The following is a 21133-nucleotide window of genomic DNA, read 5'->3' as shown; positions in this document are numbered from 1 at the left end:
AGTAAAATCTTCAAAGAGAAAGAAATCCCCCCCATTCTGTGTGTTCCAGAAAACGGCATCCTGCAAAGACCCTTCCCCGTGCGGCTGAGGCTCAGGGGTCCGCTTTCCACGTGGGACAGACGCAGCCCCTCCAGTTCCTCTTGGCCTCATCAACATCAGCTGAACTGCTCGTCCCCATGGATCCATCGGACAAAAAGCTCGTTCACCAAACCTGGGAGACGCGTCTCTCCTTCCCCAGGGCGGAGCCCCCAGTGCCCCCAGGAAACAGGCCGCTGAGCGCTGCTGCCTGACCTGCCCCCTTATCCCAGCCCCTGTCCTGGTGTAACCGAGAAGTCAGGATTCAGGGGATGGCTGTGAAGACTGAATCATTACACAGAGTTCCTTTTCACTCCCTGGTGTATCAGAGAGACAGAGAGAAATACTGAAACCTGAACTGTCACCCAGCTGCCCTGATCTCTGATGATGACTGTTTAGCCTTCATCTTGTGCCCTTGTGGTTATAAAAACCTTGTGACTGACCTTCACTTATACCCATTTATCTTATGATCACCAAAGACAGCTCCTGATGTTTATGAATGATAAATGATAAATAATATATGATACTGATATTTATTCTGGGTCAGCCCAGAACTCACCCACCCCAAGTCCAAAGTTATCTTGATAGCTGAAGCTGGATCTAACCAAAATGGGCCTGCCTGCCATGTGCAGTAGCTTAGACTTTAACTTACGAGTCACCTGTACCTCATCATAATACTAAAAGTCACACCCATCATCAATTAAGGCCGCCATTTTCTTACATAAATTCTGACTAACCATGTCATCAATCTGCGCATGCTCAATAATTAAATCACTTCTAATTGCATCATCCGGGGCCACTGTGGCTCATTATCCTAAAGCCCGCCCATCTTATAATATTATAAAACTATCAGAATTCCTGCATTTCAGGGAGGCAGGTTTTGGGCTGCTAGGCAGTCGGCTCTCCTGCCTGGTGCCCAGCAGGACACGTTCTCTCTCTTTGAAACCTTCGTGTCTCAGGAATCGGTCATCTGAGTGCACTGGGCAGAGAACCTCCTGCCTTGGTCCAGTGATACTGGAGCCCAAACCTCCAGCCTAGGGCCTCATGTCAGGGTGCCCATCGTGGCCCCTGCCCCCCACCCCACCTACCATGACCCCTTCCCATAAAGTCTCTCCTCCCGAGTCCGGGTTTGTCTTGTGTGTGACACGTCCCCTTCCTTCCTCCCCACCTTCCTCCCCCCAACCCCCGACAGCATTTTGTCCCTGCCCAAGGGCCTCTCGGTGCCCATCTTTGGTTCCAGATGCCTTGGGAGGATGTTGGTCCCACCCCGAGGGGGACGCCTGGAAACCCCCTAATGGCCTCCTGCCCACCCCACCCAAGAGGACATCCCGTCCACTAATGGTCCCAGCCCGGCGCCGGCCCTTGGAGCAAACCCTTCAGTCATAAGAGCTGAGGGTTGGCCTGTACTCGGACCTGTGGATTACAGATCAGTCAGGCCCAGCTTTATCTGCAAACCGCCCCCAGGGAAGCTGAGGAAGGGCTGTGAGGAGCCCCCCAGGAGCCGGCAAGGACCCCCTTCCCTCATGGAGGCTTTGAAATGGCCCCGGGGCTGGCGGGGAGCTCCCGAGGACAGCCGGGGGGCCCTGCAATGGCCGCTTCTGCGGGGATGAGCCCCTGCCTGGGTGGGGACCACCTCCTGCCTCCTCACCCCTGAGCCCCGTCTGAGCCCTGTGGGGTTGCTGCTTCTAGAGGGTTCTGCAGTTGAAGTCCAGCGGACAGCCGGCCGGGGGGCTGCAGCATGAGGAGAGAGGCCTCCAGCTGTGGAGAGCCCTTCCAATCCAAAAGGAAGGGAGAGAGCAGGGCAGGGATGCCCGGAGCTCTGGGTGGGGAAAGCTGCTCCACTCCCCTTCCAGGGCCGAGGCTGGGGTCCCCCTACCCCGGGGGGCCTTTTGCTGCAAATGGAGGGCCACAGCTGCGGGGGGCTGCGGGGGGCAGCAGGGGAAAGGCCCAGCCTACCAGGCCGGTGGGGTCCCCGGGCCAACCTGGCGCAGTACAGCTGACAGTGACCGCCAGCCAGGCCCGGCCACCCACCCCCATTTCACAGACCCGGACACGGGCTCAGGGAGGGAGGACGCCCCTCAGGACCATGCCACTCGGTGCCCAAAGGGGTGCCCCCTCCCTGGCCCTCCCCCACCTCCTCTCCCTGGCCTCCCCTCTGTTCCTCCTCTTCCTCCACTCCCCCCTCCGCCCCAGACAGGCCACCCTGTGGACTCACTGTGTGACGTGGCGGCCCTGGGGGCTTCTCCAGAGGTTGGAGCTGGTGGGGTCGCCGGGCCTATGCTGTGTCTGGGGGCATGACGAGTCCTGAGCCTGCCCCTCTGGCTGCCAGCTGGTCTTGCAGCCCCCCTCCCGGGCAGCCTTGGCTTCGGGGCTGGAACTCTACGAGAAACAGCACATGGGGAGCCCAGCGTGGGTGCCTCTGGGCAGCCACCTCCGGGCAAGCTGGCAGGGGGCTTCGTGCCACAGCCACCACCGCAGAGCACTAAGTCCTGCACCCCCCATGAGCAGGCACTGGGTGGGACCCTGCAGCAGAGGCCTGTGACCCCTCCATGACAGGTGCAGAGGTGAGGCTTGGGTGGGGCCTCCAGGCCCAGGACAGGGGGCTTACAGGATGGGCAGGCAGCACCTTCCTGCAGGGTGAGGACACCCACCAGGGCAGACCACGGTCACCCCAGCTAGAGGGGAGGGGGCTTAGGCCCCCTGCCCCTCCCCCATGTGGCCTCCTCCATGCCAGAGGGTGGGGACTACAGCAAGGCCCCCTCACTGTCGGGGTCTCCAAGGAAGCTCCCCTCCACAAGGAGCCTGGGCCATGTTCACAGTAGCACCCCTGCCCCCCACCAGTCCCCCAGGACAGCTCTGCCCAGCCCTCCTGTGGCCTGGCCCCCCATGCTCCCCCACCAGCCCTGCACTATCCCTATGGCAGCTCTGGCCTCACCTCCTCCTTTGTCTCCGGGGCTCCCACCTTCACCTTCCAGCCTCTCTTGTCCAAGAAACCTTCTCAGCCACCCGGGCCAGTGGCCTCCCCGCACTATCAGCATCCAGGCCCCCCTCTGCATCCTTCACAAGTCCCTTTCCAACCTGGGTCCCAGGTGCTCACCTGGGCCTCCAGCCAGGTGAGAGTGCCCACCTGTGGCCGCATGGTTGGGGCCCACAGGTCCTGCCGCAGGCGGGCTGTGGACTGCTGCAGCGAGAGGATGCCCTCCTGCAGCTGCAGGAGCAGTTTGCGCTCTCGGTGTGCCCAGAGGTGGGTGTTCCGCAGGTGCTGGATTTCCTTCTGAGCCGGCCAAAGAGAGGGAAGATCAGTGCCACCCCCACCCCAACAAGACCCCCCACCCTGAAAAGGCAAAGCCTGACTGGTAGGAAAGGGGGTGCACAGGGGCACCCCAATACTTGCACTGGGCTGGCTATACCCCTCGCCTGTCCATGCAGCCCCCCGCCCCCACCGTCTACCACGGCATCTTTGCCAACAGTACAAGGCCCCACTCTGGGTGAGCGGTACAGGCCACCAGCCAACCTGGGGCCCCAGCCAGGGCCCATTCCGTCCAGCACCCCCAGTGCCATTTAACAGCCGGGCCCCTTCCAAGCCCTCTTCCTGACACACTGGCCCCGGCATTCCCTGTGGAAAGGGTCTCCGATGTTTCTGCCTCCCTTGCCCTGGAGGGCAGCTGGGTGTCCTCTCATTGTCCCCTCAGCCTGGAAGCCCCCCTCCCCCACTGCCCCTCACTCCCCGGCTGAGGGCCCCTGAGCATGTGGGGGACCGGAAGGAGAGGATGCCCAGCACAGCAACCCAAGGCCATGTCCAGTGGGAGGCCGGGCCTGACCCCCGGGCTGTGCTGTCCGTGGCCCCCGACGCTGTGTCGGCCTCCCGCACCCCACCCAGTCCGGGCCAGGGTGTTACCTGCTCCCACCACAGATTGGCCAGGACTTGCTGCTGCTGCTCCGCCAAGGCAGCCACGGCTGCATGGTCCCCATCGCTCTCCAGGCACCTGGGGAAAGCAGTGGGGTGACCACCCCCCACTGCAGAAGGAGGCGGTCCCTTCTCCTGCAGCGCGGGCACCTGGAGGCACAGCCAGGCGCGGGCAGGCTCCGGTGGCCCCAGCCCAAGCTGCCGAGGCCAAGGCTCGAGCCTGTCCCCTCCAACCCTCCACAGTCACTCTGGCTGGCCGAGGGCAGCGCCTCTCACCTAGGAGACCCAGCCCAGGCCGGAGGGTCCTTTGAGAGGGAGGTGGGCTGTCCGCCCCCTCACAGCCCCCACTCCCATGGGGCCCACAGCTGCCGGCGAGAATTCTAACTGAATACCCCTTATGGGGCCAACTTGGCAATACCAAGAGGCTTAGAACCCATTCTCACTGACACAGCAATTCCATTTCCAGGAATGTGTCTCCAGGAAACGACCTCGCGGGACGTTCATTTGTAAGAACTGAAGGCTGGAAACGGCAGAGGCCCGGCTCTGGCACCGGCTGGGGAAAGTGCGCCGTTTCAGACGCCCGCGCGCCCCGCGGGCCCTGAGATGCTGTGGTCATAGGGAAGTTTCTCGACCTTCCAGATGGAAACTCAAGTTACAAACAGCAGGTGCCGGCGCCTCCAGTTTGTGTAAAGGGCCGGACATGTCTCTCCCTCAAAAGGAGCTGAGATGGACGGGAAATGCGCGCAGAGATTGCTTTTTGTACGTCACTGCCTTATCTACATTTCCGCAAAGAACAACTGTCAATGTTGGGTTTAACCCATTTTAGTCTCCAAAACGAGGCCCAGGCCGGGGGCGGGGCTTGCCAGGGAGGCGGGGCCGGCGCGTGCGCTCACCCCCGCCGATGCGCCAGCCAGGCCAGCTCGGCGCGCCCCTTCTCCTGCAGCGCCTTCCCGCGCAGGCGCAGCAGTTCGGCCTGGTGCTGCGCGCGCATCTCCTCCTCCCGCCGGCTCTGCCGGAGCAGCTGGAGCGTGAGGCCGTCCGGGGCTCCCGGGCCCGCGCTCGGGGACACTTCCCGGTGGCGCTGGGGAGGGACAGACGGGCCGGGCCGTCACTGGCGGGCTGTCCGGCGCTCCCGAGACCGGCCTCGCCGGGTGGGAGCGGCGCTCAGCCTCCAGCAGGGGCCTCCGCCTCCAGGAAGCCCTCCTGGTCTGCCCGCCTCGCGCTTATCCCCTCCCTAGGCAGGGTATCCCTCAGTCGATGGTGCGCTCCCCCGGGGCCCGTCCCCTACCCCGACTCTAGGCCAGGCACCTTCCCAGAAATGCGCAGCATCGGATACTGAGCATCAGCAATCTGGGCAGAGGCCAACCTGGCCTGGAGCCCCCTGTTAAAATGCCTGCCTGCGCCTGTCACCTGGGGGGGAGCAGGGGGAGCAGACCCCCTTGGTGCAGGGCTCCCCAGCTAATGCCCGCCTCCCGCTGGGCTTCCTGTCTGTACCACCACCACCCCCTTTTCCCTGTACCTGGTAGGTAGAATCTTGCCTCCCCCAGGGGTCCCAAAGGCAGAGCCTGGCTTGGGGCAGCTGGGAGGGGGCTGTGTCTGGCCTCCAGGCCTCTTGCACTGGCCCTGGGGGCAGAAAGCAGGCAGGGGTTGGGGTTCTGAGCTGCCTGTTTCCAGCAGCCTCTTCACAGGAGGGCCTAAAACATGCAGGGGTGCATGTCACTTGGACTTGTCACAAGCCCCCCCCTGGTTTACTGCAGCTTTCTTGCCGGGTGTGATGGGAGAGGGATCCTATACTCTAAACACATCACTGAGGGCCTTCGCTTCCTGCCATGATAGAATAAAAGGGATTGGATTTACCCTCCCACATGAAAAAAAACTTAAAACAAACAAAAACCCAAACTATATGAAAGATCATTTTTCAAGAACCTGGACAACAGGCAGCTCAGGACAGTGAACCCTGAGAGACGGAAACCAAATGAGGTGAGATCTGTGATGGCCCCAGCTCACTGCCTTGAGAACTTGTCCAGGCTTCAGCACAGAGAGGGGAAACTGAGGCAGAGCTGGCAGACCCCCGAGTCGAGGAGTCGGAGCTGAGAGTCCAGGGAGACCCAGGCAGCTAGAGTTCATGGGACAGAGTATCGGAGAGGACAGCTCATAGACAACTGATCAACACATGCATGGAAGGAAGCTGCCTGATGCCGTGAAAGAAGCATCCAGGAGGTTTAGAAGTCTGGCGGCTGGGCCTGCTTCCACTAGCCAGATGGGAATACCTCAGGATTTGGGGTCCTTGCCTTGGTCATGGGGAATGACCAGCCCCAAAATGAGTGCCACTCTGGTTGCACCTAATACATTAGAAAAGCAGGACCCAAAAGGATCAAACTGTTTCCAAATAACTGTATTCCAGAACAAAGCTCAAGAAGGTTTATAGGAATACAGAAATATCCAACACCGAACAGTCATAATGTCTGGCATCCAAACAACGGTTCCCAGGCATACAAAGAAGGAGGAAAACAACCCATAATGAGGAGAAAAGTCAATTAATTGAAACTGACCCAGAATCAACACAGTTATTAGAATTAGCAGAGAAGGACAATTAAAATGGTTTTCATAACTGTCAGTTAAGTAAAAACATGGAAGATACATATATATATCCAAGTGCTTTGAGAGATGAAAACTAAAACATCTGAGATGAAAAATACACTAGATGGGATAAACAGCAGATTAGACATTCAGAAGAAAAGATGAATGAATTTGAAGATACAGCAATAGAAACTATCCAAAAGAAAAACACACACACACAGAAAAACTTTTTTCCTATTAAAACTTATCAAATGATAATTGACTTTAAAAATAATGACAATATAATATAGAATTGATAATATTTAAAAAGTAAAACATATGACTATAGCAGCACACATCCAGGAAAGGAGAAGCAGAAGTGCTGGGACATTACCTGGAGGTAGAGCCTGATAAGCTAGTGATGTGTACTATAACCCTAAAGCAACTATTAAAACAGCAAAGAATTTTAGCTCATCAGCCAACAAAGGGGATAAAACTGAATCATAAAAAGTACTTGTTTAATACAAAACAAGGCAGAAGAGGGAACAAAGAACAGATGAGCCAAATAGTAAACTAAATAGCCAGACTTAAACCTAACCATATCAATAATTAAATAAATGTGAATGGTGTAAATATCATGACTAAAAGGCAGAGATTGCCAGACTGTATTTTTTTTTTTTTTTAAGCAAGATTCAGCTATACGTTTCTGTGATGGTTAGGTTCATGTGTTTACTTGGCCAGGCAATGGGCGATGGTTTCCAGTTGTCTGGCCAAGCAAACAGTGGCGTAATTGCTACTGTGAGGATATTTTGTGGACTTAAATCACCAGTAAATTGATTGCATCTATGGCAGATTACATCTGCAATCAAGTAGGGAGAGGGTCTCCAGCAATGACAGATGTTTAATCCAATCAATTGAAGGCTTTCAAAGGAGAAGTGATGACTTCATCAGTCAGAAGAGAGAATTTCCATCCCTATTTCAGCTAGCCAGCTTCTGTGGAATTCACTGAACACCTTCATCAGAGTTGCCAGCTTGCCGCCTGCCATACGGAATGTGGACTCGTGCATCCCCACAGTTGCATGAGACACTTTTATAAAATCTCATATTTACAGATATCTCCGGTTGGTTCTGTTTCCCTAGAGAACCCTGACTAATACAGTTGCCTGCAAGAAACACACTTTAAATACGAAGACACAAGTAAGTTAAAAGTAAAAGGATGGAGAAAGTAGACCGTGCTAACACTAGTTCAAAGACAGCTAGAGTGGCTATAGTAACTTCAAAAGCAGTTTTCTGACCAAAGCCAGGGATAAAGGGCCATTTCATGATGATAAAGGGGCCAGTTCATCAAGAGGACATAATAATCGAAAACGTTTATGCACTATCAGAGCTTCAAAATTCGTAAAGCAAAAATGAATAGAACTGCAGGGAGAAATAGACAAATCCACTGTTACAATTCAGTAGTCCTCTCTCAATAATTGATAGGCCTGGGAGGCAGAAAATCCACGGGATATGGTCACTATTTGAACACTATCAAATAACTTAATCCAACTGACATTGTGGCACATTCCACCCAACAGCGGGACACACATTCTTTTCAAGTGCACACAGAACATCCACCAAGACAGACCACATTCGGGGCCAAAACGCAAATCTCAAGATATTTAAAAATCATACAAAGTCTGCTTTCTGACAGACCACGATGAAGTTAAACTGGAAATCAGTCACAGGAGCAAAGCCTCTTGACGGAGAGTCTGTGTCCTGCTGGGACCGTCCTCCCTCGGACCCAGCCGCAGCCAGCTCAGCCCAGTGCCAAGCGCTCTTTGGGGGTTTTGCTACCACATCCTGCAAACTCAGACCCTAATACGCCAACCCGCATCAGGTGTAAGGGGAGTTCGTTTACAAGGCCAGCACCCAAGAGGCCCCAGGGGAAAGCCGCTTGAAGGGACAGAGGTGGGAACATGGGCAGGCCTGGGAGAGCATGGGGTGCCCTGTCCCAGAGAGGCTGAGGCCGGCTGGGACCAGGGCTTCAGGGTGATGGTGACGGTTGTCCTGGTGTCAGCCGGGAGGAGCTGAGCTGCTGCTGCCTGCGCTGAGACCCTCTCTAACCCGGAGCTGGCCGGGAGTGGAGGGCTGGACGACTCGGCTCCTGGACGACATGGCATCCACATTCTTCCCCCTCAGCTTGTGCTGCCCTCGCTGCTGGGCCGTTTTACCTGGCATCTAACCCAAAGCATTCTCGCTGTAGTCTAGACTCGCCTGCCCCTAGCTTTATGTGGCTCAGTGGACACCAAGCTCGGCCTTAAGACCCAGGGCAGTGTGGCCCAGTGGTCGGCTTCACGGGCTCCGGCATAGCCGGACGTGGTTTCTAATCCCGGTTTTACCCTTAGGGCATGGCCATGGGCAAACCACCCTGTCCCTCTGGATGCCCCTCGCTCGGTCGTGTGCCTGACTCAGTATCCCCCCGCCCAGGTCGGATGCAGGGAGAACACCTAGGGAAGGCAGCTGGGGTGCTCGTGGTGGAGTTTGGAGGATATTCTTTCTTACCTGCAGATGCGAACTTGCCCAGCTGACTGCCCTGTGGCTCGGGAACCCCGGAGGGCACGGCAGCTTCACCCCGGAGAAAGTGTGCTCTGCTGGGTGAGAATACATGTCAGAGAATCCCGGGGCCAGCAGCCGCCCGCCTCCCCTCGCCCGGTGCTGCGGGCTGCCCGACCCTCCCAGGGGCTGCTCTGGGGGAGGCCATTTGCCCCCCACTGTCTGTAAAGTGAAGTGATTCCCACTTCAGAAGGGGCTCTCTGATGCGGCACAGACTGCCGTGTTGGGATGTGAGTCTGAATCCACTTGCGAGGGTCTCGCCCCTGGCCCCTTCTGAGCCTCTGCAGAGTGGGGGCAATGAAGCCCCAGCCCATGGGGGCCCGCAGGAGCTGTGGGGGCTGAGTGCGGTGCCCCTGAAGGAGGGTCCCCCGGCTCTTGTTTGTGCTGACCCAGCGTGCCAGGGCCCAGCTCTAGGCCTCTCCCAGTCGGGCCTGAGCTCTGATGGGGGACGCACCCCTCTGGGAGGACAGTCATTTGCCAGGTGGACAGTGCCTCCCAGGCTATTTACTTGGAGCTCGGAATTTCTGGCACAGAATGTTCTAGAGCAGAGCCTCCATCCAGGTCTGTGGGGGAGGCCTGATGGGACCCCAGAACCCTGTGTCGTGGCCAGAGCTGCCCTGCAGCCGGACCAGGTAGATGCCCCTTCCGCTCTCCTGCCACCTCACCCTCTCCCGCCTGCCCCGGCCAGCTGCTGCCACAGGCCCTGCCTGCTGAAGTAGCTCCCACTGAGCCCCAGACGTCCACTGCGAAGGGCCCCGAGGGCTGGGCAGAAAAGCAGGAAAGCCCTTTCCAGGAGGGCCCGGGGGCTGCCCTGTGCCCCTGCACATTCAGACCCCAGCAGAGCAGGAGCTGGGAGGGGGCTGGCCGTGGCGTGGGGTGCTGGGCAGATGCACCTCCAGATCTGGGGGTCTCAGGGCCAAGCAGCCAGGGACAAACACAAGCCCCGAGCCATGGAAGGCAGCAGCAGGGGCTCCCCACCCCTCACGGCCGCTCACAGGGGAAACTGCCTCCATAGCTCAGAGGGTCTGGGAGCTCGGGGGCACCTGGCACCCGGGCCTGGAGGGCAACGAGCAGGAGGTGGGAGAAGGGGCCCAAAGGCGTTGGGGAAACAGCATAAAGCTGCTCTGCAGACCCGGCACAGAGAGAGGACGATGCGGCTCCCGAAGGGAAGGAGGAGAGGGGACAGGAGGGAAGGAGGGAGAGGCCAGAGTGGCTCTCGGGCTCCCCAATGCTATACCAAGACCCCCCAAGACCTCCCCCACCCTCCTCACGTGTGGGGGTGGGGGCCCACCTGGGTCCGACCGTCCCGGGGTTCAGCAAGGCTGCCTGCCCCAGGCGCCCCCGGGCCGGCAGCTGCTCTGGCTCCAGCGCCGTTTCTGGCCCGGCCTGGGCCTTGTGTCTCCGCATCCGCTGCTGCGGGGCCGGAAAGGCGCCGAGTTAGGGAGGAGTGGGGAGGGGGACCCGCACCTGGGACGTCTCTAACCTCAGGGCCTCGCGTTCCCCTCCTCCCAGCGGGGCTCCCCGTCCCCCTTGCCTCCCCAGAGGGCTGGCAGGGCAAAGGGGGTGGCACGGCCCAGCAGGTGGATTTCTGGGTGCTTGTGGCCACGGAGCAAGGCCAGGGCGGGGAGGGGCAGGAGCAGCCCACGGTGTGGGGGTTGGAGGCGGGGTGCAGGGGTGTCAGCTGCACGAGGGACATCTACAAGGGAACAGGGTCGTGGACAGTCACCCAGCAGGCGGGTGCTGGGATCCGGGGTGTGGCGGGAGACAAGCTGGACAGTGGGAGGAAAGGGGGAGGGGGCCGGGGCCACTGGCCGGGTGCACCGTGCCCGTGTGGGTCTGAGGGTGCCTGTAGGTGTGCACACACGCACAAGCACACGTGCGTGCACATCCACATCATACAGTACAGGCAGGCACGGGTGGACATGTGTGAACGCATGAACACACACGCAGACTCCCACAGGCTTGGGGATGCCCCCCAGGATGCTCCTTTTACATCCCATGGGGACCCCTCCCCACTGACAGCCCCTGGACTGAGCGCCCAAGAAAAGACACCCTCCCAGAAGGTCATCCCACCCCATCCAGACAACTCCTCGGCCTCCGCGCCCCGAGCCAAGTCGCCTTCCCGTCAAGGAGCAGGCTCTGCACTGCGCTGACGGCGAGGGCCACCCACTGGGGACGCGGTGCTGCTGGCCCAGGCCGGGCCGTCGGGCAGAATGCAGAGCCCCTGCCCTTCCCTCCGTGTGGAGCTCCTGCCACCTGCGTTTCCAGCCTGCGCTCCGGGTGGCCCAGGTGTCCGTCAGCGGGGGGGCACCCGTCATGCCACAGGCCGCTGCACCCGCTCTCCCCATCCCCACCCGGCCACTGCTCTCCACAGCACCCTGTGCCCGGGCAGGGAGCAGACAGCCTGGGGAGCCCGTGGAGGGGGTCCTGGCCGACCTGCAGCCGGTGTTTGAAGAGCAGGCCGTCCAGGGCCCGCTGCGTCTCCCAGACCTCCAGCTCCGCCTGCCGCCGCAGAAGGGCCAGCACCTGCTCCTGCTGCTGCTGCAGCTGCGGGGAGAGCCCAGCCTGAGGGGCCCGCCCCCCACGGCTCCCTGCAACCCCCAGCCAGGGGGGCCAGCTGGGCGCCACTGAGGACACTCCCGCAGGGGCCAGCCCTGTGGACCCCACGGTGCAAGACCCCTCCTCACCACCGCCCTGCCTTACTCTCCCTGCCTGGGGCACCCCCGTCCCGTCTCCCCGGCAGGTGAGCCTCCTGGGGACCAGTCTGGGCTCCCCCCACCCCCTGCCCTCATCCCTCGCCGGGGCCTCACGGCTGCCCTGGGTCTAAATTCTACAGTTTCCCACACTGGGGGCTTCTTCCGCTCAGCCCCAGGGGGTGGGGACAAGGGCTGCTCCCAGCTCACCCCCAAACGGAGGAGGCCTGAAGGGGACACAGTGGCCGTCAGCTGAGGGGCTGGACGTACCTTCAGGGACTCGAGAAAGCTCACGGGTTGCTGCTGGAGTTCGGCGAGGTGGGCAGTAGAGGGGTCTCCAACACGCCGGCCGCCAGCCCCCCGCTCACCTACGGAAACCACGGAGGAGGAGAGCCACTAAATGGCCAGGAGGGGCCACGGGCCTTGGAGTGCCACCTCAGGCTGGAGGCCAGGGTAACGCATCTGTAGACCTGGAAGGAAACTGAGGCACAGGTGACGGCCCAGCTTCCTGACCCCGGGGGTGGGCTGGCGTCCGGCTACCCCGAGGAGAGCCCTGTCGGAGAAGGGGACAGCTGCACGTGGTCCCGTCCTCCCCGACCCTTGGCCAGGTGCCTTCTGAGTTTGCACAGATGTCAGGGACCTGCTTTGGGCTTCACCACTGGACGCGGCTCTGCCATGCATGAGCGGAGTCACCCTGAACGGATCCCTGGCCCCAGAGTCTCCGTGGGGACCCAGAAGCTCCTGCCTCCCTGGGTGGGTGAGGGGCTCCACGGGTCATTTCACAGAAGCTAAGCAACTGAGAGCCGTTCCTCTTGCTGTGGGCAGGTGGGTTTCTAGAAACTTGGCAGAGTTTGCCTCGGATTGTACAGTCCTCCGGGGCCATGGAGGGGTCTCCTCTGCCCCGTGGTGGCCCCTGAGGGCCCCAGCTACGGTCTGCACGCTGTTGGTGCTCCCCAGCTCCCGCCGAGGCTGCCGTGAGGGGCTCCACACAGGGGGGATCAGAGCGGGCTGTCTCCTAGTCCCTGTCCTCCGCCTTCTCCTTGGCCCCGGGTGGCCCGGCTGTCGCTAGCGAGTGTGTGGAGGGCCTGTGGCCGCCCGTCTGCCACCCAGAGCGTGGCGGCTCTCCCCTGCTGGGCTTCCACGGCTAGAGCAGCCAAAGAGCTGGGCACAAGGGCTAAACCCACTTCCAGGCTCTCCCATGGCGGCCACCGCGGGAAGTGAAGGCACTTTCGGGAATTGGATGAACACGTCTGTGCTGAGCCAGTTCCCTCTCCAAGGGAAGAACATTCTCTGCGGTTTTGTTTTGTGGCCCCTGAGAGAGGCCGAGGCCCAAGAAGGGGCTACAGCCTATCGCCAGGCTGGTCCCCGCAGGTCCCCTGGCCATGCAGCCCAAGGAGGGGGCACAGCCGGTCATCTCCAGCCCAGGCCGCACTCCGGACAGGTCACCAGGGATGCCCAGGCTGCATGTCCCTGGGCTCCGGAATCTGAGCTGGAACCCAGGAAGAAGTGTGCAGCCCCTGAGCTGGATGTGGGGGGTCCAGAGCCCCCTGAGGAATGAAGGACGCCACCGGCCTCTTTTCCCCACCCCTTAGCGACAGTCGGTGAGGAGCCCGGGAGTCTAGCGCCTCCGGCTCCCCAAAGCCCCCAGGCAGCATTCTCACCATCCGCTGAAAGCTGGCGCAGCGCTGCCCAGCATGGCAGCCACACGTGCTAGGCTTCAACTTAAATTAAAATGAAGTAAAAAGTAAAGTCCCACTTCTCAGGCACTGGCCACACTTCAAAGGTTCAACTGTGTGGCCAGCAGTGACATCCCCCTCATTGCAAACTGTTCCATCAAACCATGCAGTGTTGGGTGCTGAAGTCCAGCAAGTCCTATCGGACAGTGATAAACGCGGAGTGGGGTTCGCATCCTGGCTGAGGTGGTGGGTGCCTCTCTGAGCATCGGGCTCTTCCTCTGTAACAAGGGGCATAAGGATGGGACCTGCCATTGAGGCACAGCAAGGACCAATGAGATGATGGATGCCCGAGACAGCCTGGCCGAGGGGTACACAGGTGCTCACTTATTCATTCGCTCATCCACTCATTCATTCATTCATTCATTCACTCTTTCAGCAAATTTTCTCCAGGCTCTCCTCACACCAGGCTGCAATGAGGACCTGACATGGTCTCTGCTCTCAGGGTTTTGGTGCCCAGAGGAGACGGATGTACAAACACAGGTTCCAGGCAAACAGGGCAGGTTACGATGGGGGTGAATCTGGGAGGCTACCTGGAGGAGGTGTCCTGCCTCTTGGTGTCTCTGTGATCACCACCTGGTCTTCAGCTCCCTGAAGACCCTGCTCTCAGCCCCTCTGGGTGTTCCCACCGTCCTCAGGGCAGGGAGGAGCTTTGGGGTCTCTTTGGGGCTGCCTGCAGGATAAAGTCCTGCTGGAGAACGTGAGCCTGCCCAGCCCTGCTGACAGAGAAGGACTGAGAACTTGGGGTGAGCCCCCACCCCCACCCCCGCCAGGCTCCTCCAGCCATGGGGAGGCGGCTGGAGGGCAGAGCTAGGGAGGTGGCAGGCTTCTCTGGAAGGCACTGGGCCTGCTCAGGTGGACACGCAGCCTGAAGCTCAGAGGGATGGGGCATGGAGCATGGGGACACCGTGACAGTTTCCATGGCGACCACCCTGCCCTGTCTCCCTTCCCTGGGTAGGACCCCGGGGCCCAAAGCCCCTCGGTGGGCCTGGCTGGGGCTCCCGCTGACCAGCCCCTCCTGCAGCCCTTTTTCAGAAGGTCGGAGCTCGTCCTTCACCCAGGCCCAGAGCACCAACCGGGGAGGGGGCAGCTGTCCCCCTAGCTCTGGCACACAAGGCAGTTCCCCGACACCCCCTGGGTGAATTATTCAAGGCAAAAGCCAACGCCTTCCAGAGATGACTTGGGGTCACTGTTCAGGCGTTTTGTCCTTTCAATCAGCCACCGATGGATTCCCCGGGGAAGTGGGGAGGGTCCTGTGTCCACCCCCACACTGCCCCCAGGCCCCTCGCCACAGGCGCCCACCCCACACTGGGCACTCGACGGAGGGAGGGTGGGCGGGCCAGGGCTGTGCACCCAGGAGGGTGGGGCCGCGAGCCCTGCTCCCAGAGCTGACCTGGCAGCGGGAGGCACCCTGACACCAGCCACTTTCTGTCCCGACTCCTGGGCCGAGTCCCCTGGCCTGAACCATCACCCCGTTTGACAGATGGGGAACCCGGCGGCCAGCGAGGTCTCTAGCTTTCCGGAATGTATGGCTGTACCCAGAGAACCAGCAACTGGTCCCGCCGCCCTGGGACCAGCCTTGGCGAGGGTCTCCGGGCAGTGACCTCCCCAGGTCTGGGGACAGCAGAGAGAGGGAGTCCGTCCCCACCGACCCCTGAAGCCCTGATGTGCCTTCCTGCAGCAGGCAGCTGATGGGCCTGCCCCCCACCCTCACTGCTGGGATGGCAGCGTCCCCCACACAGGCGCCCCTGAAGCGGCCATGACATCCTGGGGCCCCCGTGGGGTTCCTCTAAGGGTGAGGGGGTGCCTCCTGCTTGTCCCTGGGGGCTGGGGCTGCACCTTTGCACAGGGAACTGGACAGAGACCCCGGGCTGCTCCCTTCCGAGGAGACAGCCAGTGCCGGGCCCAGCCCTCGACGGGTGCGTGGGTTGCCTGTAGGGTCTGTCCCTGGAGAACCTTGACCCATACCAGGGTGGGAGAGACTGACCTTGGGGGTTGAGGCACCCGTCTGCCGTGCACCCACTGGGGGTGGGGAGCAGAGACCCCTCCACTTCCAGAGGGCCCCGAGGTGCGAGCCACACACACCCCTTCTGCCCACACACACTCATGTCCACGTGGACCCTCGCCCGGCCCCTGGAGGGCAGCTCCAGCTCCTGACGCAGGGGCCACTCTGCCAGCTGGGGAAGCCCACCCCGTCTCCATGGGGAGGTCCCGCCCACTGCGCCCCTCCTCAGCCCACCCTGCACCTGCCAGGTGTGTCTGCTGCGCCCAAGGTGGGCGCCGGGGCAGGGGCATGAGGCTGCCACACGGAGGAGCAGCTGGGAACCAGGCCCTTCGGGGTCCGGAGCCCAGGCCTAGATTCCTCCCAGCCCCCAACCAGGGCTGGATGGAGCTCACCCACCCAGGCCTCACGCAGGGGCCTCCTGGCCTCCCTGCAAATGGGTAGGTGCACCCCACCTTGGCAAGGGTGGAGCCTTCTGGGGGCCACCCCAGGGGGTGGGAGGCGGGGGCAGGGGCAGGGCCGGGGCATTTACAGCCCTCTACATGGCCTGCAGCCCCCGCTCTCCTGCAATCAGACATCAGCATGTTCTTTTGAAGGAGATCAACGGGAAAATAAAAAATAAACCGGCTCATGCCCTTGCTCAGATGCGACCCAGACCCCAGCTGCTGTGTGACGGTCCCTTCCAGCTACCCCCTCCCTGGGACCCACCCTGGGCAGGGGTCTCCCTGTGCCCTGCCCACACCCCACTCCCCCGGGGCACTGGCCCAGCCTGCTCCCAAGACAAAGCCCCTGCACCCAGCCCCAGGCCTCAAGGGGGTGTGCAGGCACGTGGGGGTCACCACCCCTGCCCTCCGCCAGCTGACAGCTCTGAGAGCCCAGGCAGGCTTTGTCCTCTGTAACACGGGATGGAAACATGGAAGAGCGTGAGGGGAGCAGAGCCCCGAGCTGCCGAAGCATCCCTTAAGCTGATGCAAGCTTGCAGAGTGACACCCCAAGCATGGCGTCACCAAAAGGAGCCGATTTGCCGTTATCCCACCGCAGACTATCCACGGCAGGCGTGAGGAGCACACACAGCAGACAGCCGTCACCAAAGCCTCCAGAACCTTTAATACAATGCGTGCGTGCTCCCCACAGGGGACTCCTCCACCCGCAGGCCCGGGCCCGGTGAGTCAAGCCGTGGAGGGGGTCCCCGGCAGGCCGCCCTGGCCCCCTGACCAGCCAGCCCAGGGCCTGGCCGCAGACTCGCCCTTACCGCAGGTCCGGGTGGGGGGCATCTTCAGCAAGCCGGCCCCTCTGGCCGCCAGCCTCTCCTCCAGCCGCGGGGAGCCACCCAAGGGATCCAACATAGGGGGCACACTGAGGGAGCTGGGGGAGACACAAACACGCGTGTGAGCATGGCCGGACCCTGGATGGGGGCGCTGGAGGGATCGGCGGGCAGCACCTCCGCTGGGCAGGGGTCTGGGCTCCTGGGCCCCCGGCAGCTCTGACACACCCCTTCTGCCCACACACGCCAGACAGGCACACACAGGCCAGACTGGGAGTGTCCCAGCCATGCGGGCCAAAGGCCTGGAGGGGATGGGGCTGTGGCCGGAGGGACAGGAAGTCCACGGCACAGGGGTGGGGCCTGGGAAAGGCCAGCCAGGCCATGTCTGGACACATGGGGGCTCTGCATGTGGATCCCAGGGGCACTGCCCCAAGCGCTGGTCTGCCCCCCACGCCAGGCCCTTTGGGGGAAGAACAAAAGGGCTGTGCTGGGACATTTCGGCCACAGGCTGTGCCATCTACTAAGGGGCAGCACCCGCAGGCCGGAGCAGAACAGGTGCACTCCTTAGCCCCAGCTCCTGCCTGGGCGGCAAGTTCTGCTTCCGAGATCAGGAGGCGGCATGATGTGGGACCTTCCTAGGATGGCAGCCACCCAGTGGGGTGCGCAAGCTGCAGAGACAGGCAGGCAGCAGCCGCTGGGCGTGTGGGGCATCTCCAGGCTCAGAAAAGCGGCCTGTAAACGGGGCGCGTGTGTCATCGGCCACTGGCACGGCCCGCCTCATATCAGGTCTTCATCAGTCTGGCTTCTGAGATCCAGCTCGGCATGACCCGGAGCCGCCTGCCGCACCTGGGGGCCGTGGGGGCTGGGGGGTCCCACCCTCCTCCAGCAGCTCTGCAGGGACCCCAGGACACTGTGTCCTCAGGCGTTTGCGAATCATCCCCTATGTGCCAGGGGCCACCCCAGCTCTGGTCCCCACCCTCCCAGAGCTCCCAGCCCTGCAAGGGAAATGGGAGGCCGTGGTGGTGCTGCAAGGCACTGTGGGAGGACAGGTGTGGGAAGAATGTTCCAGATAGGGGATGAGCTGAGAGACGCCGTGGGGGCTGAGACAGCAGTCCTGGTGAAGGAAGGGCTGAGGAGGAGTCTGGGGTGATGCCCCGGGGCTTCTGGGGTGGGGGGTCAGCAACCCAGGCCCCGTGGGAAGCAGTGGGCAGGGGCTGCTCAGGTGGACCGCGCCACAAGGAGGCAGAGGCCGCCCAGAGTCCTCTCCAGGGCTCGGCCAACAGCCGGGCAGAGTTCGAGTTAGGGTTCACGAGAGGGAGGGCAGGCCGCCCCTCGGTCACCTAGGCCAGGGGTCGGCAAATTTTCCGTCAGGAGCCAGAGGGGCCAAATGTTTTCGGCCTCATAGGCCCTTCAGCCTCTGTCCCAGCATCTCTGCCCTGCGGTGTAGGAGTGAAAGCCCCTGGCGGTGACAAATCCACGTGGCTGTGTCCCAGTAAAGCTTTATCTACAGAGCAGGTGGAGGGCCACGCGGGAAGTGACCTGCCGACCGCGGATCTAGACTTGCAGGCACTGGTTCTCAGGTTAGAGCGTGTGCCGGAAGCACCCAGAGGCCCCGTGAAAGCACGGTAGCTGGGCCCACCCCCGAGCTTCCAATCCCGAGGGCAGGGGCGCTTCTCAGGCACTCCCAGGGGGTGCTGGGTCCAGAGAGCCGGCCAGAGAACCGCCAGCTTAGGGACCGGGTGCAGCGGAAACCCCCAGGCGCCTCGCCATCCGGCCCCCCGTCTGAGTCTTCACGCGCCCTCCCACAGCCACCTCTGTCCGAGCCTCCGTTTCCTCACCTATAAAATGGGGGTGAAAATACATCGCACAGGGTGGCTGAGAGCATGAGGTGCGGGAAAGTGTGGGGAGACCAGAGGCACCCAGGGGAAGGACTGGGGGAAGACGGCAGAGCAGGGAGCTCCGGAAGTCAGCCCCCCCACCAAGACAACACTGAACCCGCAGGAACTGTCTGAATCAGCTATTTTGAAACACTGGAGTTTAGTGGAAAACTACAGCCTCAAGGGAAGATGCTGGTATTAAAAGAATGATCGACCATGGGTCAGTGGGATTTATTCCAGGAAAGCAAGGCTGGTTCAGCACAGGAAAATCTATCCATAACATACAACATGTTAATAGAACGAAAGAAAAAATCCACATGCTCTCTCAATTGATGCAGAAAAGGCATTTGGCAAAAGCCAACATCCTTTCATGATAAACATTCAGCCAACTAGGAAAAGAAGGGAACTTCCTCAAGATGATAAGGGCATTTACGAAAAACCTACAGAAAACATCCTACTAAATGGTGAAGGACTGAAAGCTTTCCCCTGAGATAATAAGACAAGGATGCCACTGTCACCACTGTTAGTCACACTGTACTGCAAGTTTTAGAGAGCAATCAGGCAAAAGAGAGAAATAAAAGAGATCCCAATTGGAAAGGAAGAAGTCAAATTATCTCTGTTCGCAGATTACGTGATCCTATACATAGAAAATCACAAAGAATCCACAAGAAAGCTACGAGAACTAATAAATGTAGTCCACAAAGCAGCAGGATGCAAGATAAACCTGCAGAAGATAAACACGCAGAAGTCAGTTGGGTTTCCATCCCCAGGAACGAACAATCTGAAGAGAAAATCAAGAAAACAATTCCATTTACAGTAGCATCTAACAGGATGAAGTACTAAGAATAAATTTAGCCAAGTGGATGAGAGACTTGTAGGCTGAAAACTCCAAAACATTGCTGAAAGAAATGAAAGACCTGAATAAATGGAAAGACTTCTTATGCTCATGGAGTGGAAGACTTAGTATTGCTGAGATGTCAATACTGCCTAAAGCAAGCTACAAATTCAACGCAATCCCCATCAAAATCCCGCAGCCTTTCTTACAGGAATGGGAAACAGCTGGACCCTCAAATTCAGGGGACCTGCAAGGGGCCCCAAGTGGCCAAAGCCATCCTGAAGTGTGATGCTGGAGGACTCACACTTCCTGACTTCACAACTTACACCAAGCTGCAGTAAGCGAAAACCGTGTGGTCCTGGCGTAAGGACAGACACACAGACAAATGGAATAGAACTGAGAGCCCAGACAGAAGCCCACACATCTGTGGCCAGTTGGTTTTCCACAAGGGAGCCAGGGCCAGTCGATGGGGAAATGACAGATGGTGCTGGGACCACTGGCAATCCACATGCAAAGGAATGAAAGGGGACCCCCACTCGCACCATATGCAAAAACTAATTCCAAATGGATCAACAACAGAATATAAGAGCTAATACTGTAAAACTCTTACAGGAACACACGGGGAAGTATCTTCAGGACCTTGTAGTAGGCAATGGATTTTTAGACTTTACACCCAAGGTACAAGCAACAAAAGAAAAAAGAGATAAAGTGAACTTCGTCAAAATTAAAAACTTTAGTGCATCAAAGGACATTTTCAAGAAAGTGAAAAGACAACCAAAATATTCGGAAATCATAAAGCTGATGAGGGTTTAATATCCAGAATATATAAAGAATTCCTCCAACCCAACAACAAAAAGACAACTCAATTAAAAGCTGGGCCAAGGATTTGAACTGATATTTCTCCAAAGCAGATATATAAATGGCTGACAGGTATGCAAAAAGATGCTCAACATCATTAACCACTAGGGACATGCAAATTAAAACCACAGTGAGACAACACGTCATGCCCACTAGGATGGCTCCTATTACAAAAACTGAAAATAACAAGTGCTGGGGAGATGCAGACTATAGGAACTCTCCTACATTGTTGATATCAAGTTAAAACGGTGCAGCTGCTGTGAAAAACAGCCTGTCAGTGCCTCAGAAAGTTCCGTGCAATCACCACGAGGCCCGGCGACCCCCTCCTGGGTAAAGGACTCAGAGGCGCCGGCAGCGGGGCCCGGGCCGGCAGTCTGGGCACCAGTGTCCACGCAGCACCGGGCGCGGGAGCCACAGGGCAGCAGCCCAGTGCCGGCCACGGACGAGGAGAAACAGGACGTGGCCCATCCGGACGAGGGGACTTTACTCGGCGGAAAAAGAAGTGATGTGCGGGGCAGGCGACAACCCGGATGGGCCCTGGAGACGTCACGTCGAGGGAAATGAGGCAGACACAGAAGGGCAGAAACGCATGGCCTCTCCGGAATGACACTCCTGGAGCACGCACACGCTTGGAGTCAGGAGCGGCCCACGGGCGTCGGGGGCCGGGTCGCTGTGTGAGGGGCGAAGCGTCGCTCGTGGCTGTGGCGGCGGCAGATGGCGTGCCCGTCAGCGGCA

At 59.7% G+C, this 21133-nt stretch overlaps 1 protein-coding gene across 10 annotated transcripts in view; it reads right to left on the bottom strand.

Annotated features, from left to right (window-relative positions):
- Positions 1-21133, bottom strand: part of CCDC187 (coiled-coil domain containing 187) — a 54864-nt gene that overhangs the window by 10425 nt on the left and 23306 nt on the right. For 7 of the 10 annotated variants that reach the window (XR_005210630.1, XR_005210629.1, XM_037797301.1 and 4 more), the window contains exons 10-19: positions 16817-16929; positions 12100-12197; positions 11573-11683; positions 10428-10549; positions 9086-9174; positions 5502-5605; positions 4876-5063; positions 3974-4061; positions 3173-3349; positions 2291-2454 (exon numbers count right to left, since the gene is read on the bottom strand). Coding sequence is in view for 8 of the 10 variants with exons in the window: in XM_037797301.1 (XP_037653229.1) it covers positions 2291-2454; positions 3173-3349; positions 3974-4061; positions 4876-5063; positions 5502-5605; positions 9086-9174; positions 10428-10549; positions 11573-11683; positions 12100-12197; positions 16817-16929 (1254 nt within the window). In the remaining 2 variants the exon portion in view is untranslated. The remainder of the gene's footprint in view (positions 1-2290; positions 2455-3172; positions 3350-3973; positions 4062-4875; positions 5064-5501; positions 5606-9085; positions 9175-10427; positions 10550-11572; positions 11684-12099; positions 12198-16816; positions 16930-21133) is intronic. The other 3 variants (XM_037797304.1, XM_037797303.1, XM_037797306.1) reach the window with 3 other exon arrangements.

This window comes from Choloepus didactylus, chromosome 10 (genome assembly GCF_015220235.1).
Source record: "Choloepus didactylus isolate mChoDid1 chromosome 10, mChoDid1.pri, whole genome shotgun sequence".
Lineage (NCBI taxonomy): Eukaryota > Metazoa > Chordata > Mammalia > Pilosa > Megalonychidae > Choloepus > Choloepus didactylus.
Note: the sequence above shows the minus strand (reverse complement) of the source record. Positions and strands in the feature narration are given on the sequence as shown.